The sequence below is a fragment of the Frankliniella occidentalis genome, unplaced genomic scaffold (assembly GCF_000697945.3).
Source record: "Frankliniella occidentalis isolate FOCC.00 unplaced genomic scaffold, Focc_3.1 Scaffold27, whole genome shotgun sequence".
NCBI lineage: Eukaryota > Metazoa > Arthropoda > Insecta > Thysanoptera > Thripidae > Frankliniella > Frankliniella occidentalis.
The window spans coordinates 2,264,106-2,271,695 of record NW_026267157.1 but is presented as its reverse complement, the minus strand read 5'-3'; the positions used below and the strand labels follow the sequence as shown (position 1 = coordinate 2,271,695).

At 49.0% G+C, this 7,590-nt stretch overlaps 1 protein-coding gene across 1 annotated transcript; it reads right to left on the bottom strand.

Annotated features, from left to right (window-relative positions):
* Positions 1 to 1,673: 1,673 nt before the first annotated feature.
* Positions 1,674 to 4,345, bottom strand: LOC113209348 (cytochrome P450 4C1-like). Its single transcript, XM_026426797.2, has 2 exons — positions 3,256 to 4,345; positions 1,674 to 2,662 (listed from the first exon to the last, which is right to left on the bottom strand). The coding sequence occupies exons 1-2, from the start codon at positions 4,261 to 4,263 to the stop codon at positions 2,153 to 2,155; spliced, it is 1,518 nt and encodes a 505-aa protein (XP_026282582.1). The 5' UTR covers positions 4,264 to 4,345; the 3' UTR covers positions 1,674 to 2,152.
* Between the last annotated feature and the right edge of the window lie 3,245 nt (positions 4,346 to 7,590).

Genomic DNA, 7,590 nt, shown 5'->3' with positions numbered 1-7,590 from the left:
ATTTACTTTTTTGGTTTTAGGGACCTAAATATGTCGTTTATTTTGAAAACCACCCTTATTGAGCTGCTGTTTGCTTTAACGAGTGCAATATTAAACCAGAACCAGACAATATTTCAGTACTGGATTTTTGTTTTATCGCAGTGTGGAGTTGGTCATCTTACCCTTGGTCGCACCAAAATCCCATATCACCCTTCTCTTCCAGACCCAACGGTTTAGTTCACCAGTTCAGGACCTTTTAGTGGCCAGTAGCAATGTTAACCTATTTTCCGCAAATCCGGTTTTTCCTCAGCTGTCTGACTTTGAGATGCACCCAAAAATCCACTACTTTGTGCGAACGAAATCTGTTCGTGGCTGAAATCAACAAAATGTAAGGTGTAACAAATAAAAATTTTCGTTAGCTCAACAAAATTCTTTAGTTTGAAGTAGGGCTCTTATAAACCCGACCCGCGGGTACCCGGGTAACCCGGGTAGGAACCGGGTCAACGGGTTTTCCCGGGTACCCGGGGTACTCGGGTAAACCCGGCGGACCCGCGCCTGTAAGTAGGCAACTTGTCATGCCTGTATGCCAATTTGCCTATACTTGCAGGCGCGGGTCCGCCGGGTTTACCCGGGTACCCCGGGTACCCGGGAAAACCCGTTGACCCGGTTCCTACCCGGGCGGGTACCCACCCGGGTTACCCGGGTACTCGGGTAAAAATGAGAGCCCTAGTTTGAAGGAATGGAAAATGGAAAACAACGAAATTTTTCGTCGTCCCAACGATAACCGTTCGTGTATTTCAACTACGAAAGGTTTTAGTTACTGGAAATAAAATTTCTTTCCCACAAAGAAACGGTTTTCTGCGTGTGTCCCCGTCTTCGTCGGTATGGCCACAATTACAAATCCCTAGATCTGTTATTCAGCATAGTTCCCAAAGTGAAGTCCAGTCTTAAATTTATTGGCTGAGCGATAGCGAAATCCATTACTCCACTGACCGAAAAAGCTGCATTTTGTTTGTCTATCTGCACGATAACTCGAGAAGGAATTGAGATGGCGATCTGGGAATTTCAGGGTCGTTTTCTATCATCAAAAGACAGATCGAGTACGAAGATGAGCATTGTAGGTCAAATATTGACTTTTTCAAAAATCGAAAACTACAGGCCGCAAAATGTAATTTTTCCCTTTGTTTTTCATAGGTTTCTTAGGGGTATCTCGGCAAAGTACATTTTGGGCGTACATTTCGTCCGTTTAGTTTTATCTTGTACCGTTTGGGTGCTAGGGGCCATTTCTTGACAAACACAATATGAAAATGACTAAATGGTGTATTAAATCGTTAAAAAATGATTTTATATCGAAAAAATTTATATACACTCCCATTCGTGTCGGGTGTCAGCGCCGCAGGCCTAGCTATATGTGCGCCAGGCGCGTCGCAGCGTAACAGTGTTTCGTGAGATATCGCGAAGCCTGAAGCCTGTTACGCGAGACATCTGGCGTACATATAGCTAGTTTTTGGCTGAGAAATTAGCGAAGCCCATTACTCCACTGGCCGAAACAGTTTCATTGTTTTTTTGTCCGCACTATAACTCGAGAAGGGTTGAGATAGCGATCTGGGAATTTCAGGGTCGTTTTGTATCATAAAAAGACAGATTGAGTTCGAAGATGAGCATTGTAGCTCAAAAATTGACTTTAAAAAAAATTAGAAACCACAGGACGCAAAATGTATTTTTTCCAAATAATTTTGTATTGGTTTCTAAGGGGGAACTTGTCAAAGTAGAACTCTTCGGGTAAACTTTCGTCCGTTTTGCTCTATCTTGTACCGTTTAGGTGCTGGGGGGCATTTGTTGGCGAAAATAAGATGAAAATGACCAAATGGTCTATTAAATCGTAAAAAGAAGGTTTTATCTGCGCCAGGCGCGTCGCAGCGTAATAGTGTTTCGTGAGACATCGCGAAGCCTGTTACGCGAGAAGTGGTCTGGCGTACATATAGCTAGTACCACTACGCTGTAAAAACAATTTACAGCACAACCTGGCTCAACTTAGGATAACATTTTCTATAAAATTACAAAAAAATAAAAATTAACAACAAAAATTCCATTGAATTGATTGATATTGATTTCGCGTCAATCGACGTCGACGAGATCGACCAAATTCGGACTTTGGATTTCAGGGTGGTTGTCACAGTCGGTGCACGCGAATGTTTGCACCTCCCCGCACGGACATGGTGAGGTTCATCTTGAGCTGGACGTCCTCGAGGCACTTGGGGCCGTCGTCGGGGACCTCGAACCGCAGCCGCGGCACGATGGCGGCCGCCACCGTCTTGAGGAACATCATGGCGTACCGCTGGCCGATGCAGTTCCTGGGCCCGGCGCTGAACGGCACGTAGGCGAAGGGGTGGCGGCCGCGCGAGTTCTCCGGGAGGAAGCGGTCCGGGTCGAACTTGTCCGGCTCCGGGAACCACTGGGGGTTCCGGTGCACGTAGGGCAGCCAGAAGCCCACCTGGCAGCCGCGCGGGATGGTGACGCCGGACGGCAAGAGCAGGTCGTCGGTGGCGATGCGCCCGAACAAGGGCAAAATGGGGAAGATGCGCAGCGTCTCCTTGAACACTCGCTCCGTGTACTGCATGTGGGCGAGGTCCGAGTGCTCTACGAGGCGCCCGCGGTCCTCGCCCAGGATATCGTCCAGCTCCTGGAAACGAAAAGCATGCCTTGAAATGCATGAAATGCACTGAGAAAAATGCTTTCGGTCACGAAACGTTTGTCGTTATGGACTTTGTCCCAAGTTAGAAATGAAATATTGCCTCTCTATAGGGTATTCCGGGTAAGATTGGCGCCGGAAACGTGAGGCGAAGGTGGCGCTGGTCCGCTCTCAGCCTCAGCCTCATATGGCTTCTGTATCCGTGGGTCTGCCGTCCATTGCTCTGTCGCGTTTGTTAGCCACCACATCTTGCTTCAGATTATTGTGATAACGTGTTATTATGCCAGCAAAAGTATTTCGAATAATGTTCTCATTCTAAAAATCGAGATTGAAATCCAGACCAACGCCTAACCTAACGACACCGCGCAGTTGACAGCAGACGACCGGATCTAGAAGCCATGCGGCTGGAGATTCGACCAGCGCTATCCTCGCCTCTCGTTTCCGGCGCTTCGCTTGTCCGGAATACCCCATTGAGTTTGTGTGCTGTGCAGTGTATTTTTGGGGCTAGGGTGCTGCGGTTAGCTCCCAGCATGCAACGGAAAAGCTTTGCTCTGGACACTAAACGCTTTGGGTGATTACCTTACCTGTCTAACTTTGTCCTGAACGTCCTGGTGGATGGCCAGCATGTAGATGAAGAAGCTGAGTGCGTCCATCGAGGATGCTGAGGCTAACATAACGAAGGTCTTGACCTCCTCGGCGAGCTCCGCGTCGTTGAGCGCTGCGCCCTCTTCGGAGGACAGCACGTGGTCCAGAAAAGCCTGCCGCTTGCGTTGGGGGAGCGGCTCATTCTTCTTCAGTGCCTCCTTCTTATCACCGATGAGCCTCTGGGTGAACAGATTGAAGGTGTTCTTCATCTGGAGGTAGTCGGGGAACTGCCAGCGGTGGAACGAGTAGACCCAGTCGCTGAGGAACCAGGGCCTGAAAATGCGGTACATGAAGTGGTCGAAGGCCTTCGGCACGGCGTCGAGGAAGTCGCGCTTCAGTGGGTCGTCCTTGTCGACGTCCGAGGACATGACGGTCTCGCAGATGGCTTGGTTGGCGCAGGACCCGATGAGCGGCGTCACGTCAAACATCACCCCTTTGTCGGCGAGCTCGCCCAACGTGTCGGCGAAGGCCGCGCCCTGCTTGGAGAAGATCTGCACGAAGTCGCGCAGGATGTCGAGGTGCAGGCTGGGCGTGATGGCCTTGCGGTGCCGACGCCATTCGTCCCCGTTGACGATTGCGAGCCCGCGGCCCATGAGCGACTCCGCGACGCCGTACAACGAAGACTTTTCCGCCGTCTTGTCGCTGGTCATGACGACCCTCATGTCCTCGGGGTCCATGACGACGACGAAGGTGTAGTGCGCAAGCGTAGCGCGATATAGAGGCCCATACGTGGACGCGAATGTACTCAGAGTGTCGTAGAGGTCGTCCATGTTGTAGGGCAGGTCGAGCGCGTTGCCGATCACGGGGTACGGGGGCGGGCCGGGCAGCTTGGCCGTCATGCGGCGGGCGCGTCTGAACTCGGACAGGGCGCCCCAATAGCGGACCAGGAGGGCGGCCACCGCGAGCACGGCGGCCGCCAGCAGCAAGAGCGGGACGACTCCGATCATCTCGTGGGGCAGCGAGCAGCGGCACTGAGGCGCACGCTGAAACTGGATATTCGGAGCGGGTCCTTACTTAGGTATTGTGCTTTTCAAGAAGGCTCCTAGAGTTTTCCTACCGGTAAATAAATATCCCCCCCTCTCGTTCCCCCCACTCCCACTCGCTGAGACCGCTGCACTTGGCGATCCTGGCTGTCACGCCGCAGGGAGCTGAATCAGTGAAGAGACCGAGGGGTCTACAACTCGCCTCAGCCGTGTACTTTTGAGTGTAGATTGTAAGTATTATAGCGTGATTATAAGATTATAGAAAGATTATAAGATTATGAAAGGGTATTCATGAAGTATGATCCCACTCCAAATCAGGCCTCTTTGGCTCAAACGGTCTAGGAAATACAAATACCTAAACTTTTGAGGCAAAAACTGCGTATTTGAGAGGGGGTATACGTAACACTGTATGAATCTTTGCAGTGAGGTCAAAACTGACTACACCATTAGAAAGATATTTGAAAACTGATTCAAAGCCAACTATGGCTACAAGTTGGATTTTTGTTTTCTACCCTTCGATCAATGATATCAATAAAATTTAGCATAGCAGAATGTCGTAACTCTTATAAATAAAATAGATAGTGCTTTCTTGTGGTCGTTGCGCTCCTCGTGGGGGTCGGGGAAGTCCAGGATGCGCTTGGTGGCGGCGCGCCACGCCGTCCGGTCCTGGGCCGCCTCCCTCCAGTTGTCGATGCCGAGGGCCGAGGGCCGCGGCGTCCTTCTCCCCCTGGTCGAGCAGGTCGGGGCGGGGCCCCCCGCGGGGCCGGCTGCCAAACCGAGGGCGGCGTGTGCCATGCACTGGAGGCGGTTCTTCTTGACGTATGTTGATGATGGAGGGTACGTTCGCTCGCTCTAGAGATGGGCGAACATGTTCGCATTCGATCGAACTCGAACGAACATCGAGCTGTTCGTGATCGCTCAAACACGAACATGAGGTGTTCGGATTCGAAATGTTCGGACACTACTCGAACAGAAGTTCGTAGGCGAACAAAATTGAAAGATATTTCAGAAATTCACCTCAAAAATGGGTGCAATTGAGGGGGCAGTGGCAGTTTAATAAATAACTACAAGTTCACACGTCAATGAAACTATTGGAAACCAGAATGGATAGCTTTTATAACGCGTAAGCAAGAAAAATTGGTAATAATTGTTCGTGTTCGGATCGAATTTAAACATTACATTGTTCGGTTCGGTTCGTTCGAAGAAAAAAATGCTTGTTCGTGTTCGTGTTCGTTCGAAGATTTTTGGACCAAATTTGTTCGAGTTCGTTCAAATTCGAACTGGCCAGTTCGCCCATCTCTAGCTCGCTCCCGGATCACCTAGGCCCGGTATTGCAATAAACCTTTGCTTGCTATTTTCAACCTAGCTTGACATTTACTACCCCGCATCAGCTGATATTACAACCTTGTTGTTGTGGAACCCCCATGAACTTGACAAAGTCGTATGTAAATGTGTGCGACGCACATTGTGCGTACCGGCGGCTGCGCAGCGGCGCCACCTAGGTCAGCCACTAAAACCCGCATAACTTGTTTACTCCAGTAGTTGTTATTTTCATATTGTGTCGCCTTTTCTTGTCTGTCCCCCGACCCCAGCCCCTCTCTCTGTTGTGCCGGAGGCCAAAAAACAGCCAGTAGCAGCGGTATCAATAAAGCACCCTCTCAGACCCGGATTTAGCAGATGAAATGTAGTCATCAGCTTGTACTCAAGCCAAGTAGTGATGTAGTGATGGCATACCTATTCCAGGTTCACTATTAATGAATTTCGTCATTTCACGATAATAATCTGTCACGAATAGTTCGTAATCGAAATTGACGAGTATTATTCGTCAATTTCGGTTACGAACTGTTCGTAGCGGTATAAAACAAACTATTCGTAACATCACACTGATAAACTAATTGTTTAACTGCTCAACACAAGTGTGCAACTGCTAGTTGAATACTTGCAAGTGTGCAACTCCGTAGTCGTACACTTGCAAGTGTAAAACTCGGTAGATGTGCACTTGCAAGTGTGCAACTCCGTAGTCGTACACTTGCAAGCGTTTAACTCGGTAGGTGTGCACTTGCAAGTGTATACAACTCCTCGGTTGAACACTTCCTTAGATTAAACGCTCACTGAGTAGGAAGTGCTTAACTGAGGAGTTGCGCACTTGTTCCCCTGAAATGTAGGCAACCCCTTTAGACAAAAATCGGTCGCCGGTATTCCTGCATAGAGACACATCCTCTCCCCAAACAACACTGTCCCTTAGAAGAAACAATTTCCCCCGATACAGTGAACCCAGAAAAGGAAAGGATGAAGAGGGGGGGGGGGGGGTATCTCCTGAATAGGGTATTTCACCCAGTTTAAACCGGATCCAAAGAAGAACGAAGTTCGCAGACCCGCCACCAGGTCTGCGACTGCTCCAGTGGCGGGTCCGAGAACGTCATCCGCGTCAGCCAATGAGCGTCAGGTAGGAAACAGTTCGGGAAGCATTACTGTTCTTCTTTGGATCTGGTTCAAACTGGGTGAAATACCCTATTGGGTGTACAAATTTCAAGAATTGAATTTGAATTAGCTTGAATTGGCTTGAATTGAATTTGAATTGGACTGAATTGGTTAAATTGTTTTTGAATTGGTTTGAATTATTGCGATTTTATTTTACTGAATTACTGAATTTTACTGAAGAGCTTGAATTGGCTTGAATTGAATGTAAATTGTCTTGAATTAGACTGAATTAGTTGAATTATTTTTGAATTGTTTTGAATTAAATTGAATTCGTATGAATCAGTTTGAATTGGGTAGAATTAGGGGTATACATTTGGCAGGGGAGTTATCCACCCCTTGGGGGGGGGGGGCTCACCCTGCTACTCGGACTCATTCCGGACAGTCCGTTGCTTGGACTAGTCCGAAATTCATCCTCATGCGCGTTTCGGACTGTTCCGGAATCTTCTGGATTTACTCCTTTTCGGATGTATTTTCGGTACTGCCTTAAATATGGTTTCGGACTGGTCCGACGGCAGGCTTTCGGATCTTCGGACTCCTTTCGGAATGAATCGGTATAATAAGGGACTTCTAGTGATTCGTGATCCTTAAAACACCTGGGCATCTTCTATGTGAATTATAGTCGTAACGCATATATTTCACCCCCCCCCCCCTCAGGTGTAATGGAGATAGGTGGCCGCAAGCGCTCTCATTGGTGGATCTGACATGCGCAAAATAGACTGTGCATCAAAAGACGTTTCAAACCGATCAGCGGAGTGGCGCGAAGGATCTGCCTTCCCCCACTCTTGCCTGCTTGCTGCCACCTATCCCCCC

What these genes read in the sequence shown, in the direction of transcription:
- LOC113209348 (XM_026426797.2), bottom strand. Translation starts at nt 4,263, where the DNA reads ATGATCGGAGTCGTCCCGCTCTTGCTGCTGGCGGCCGCCGTGCTCGCG. An exon ending in TTCAGGACAAAGTTAGACAG is followed by an intron (nt 2,663 to 3,255) that starts GTAAGGTAATCA and finishes TTTCGTTTCCAG; the next exon opens with GAGCTGGACGATATCCTGGG.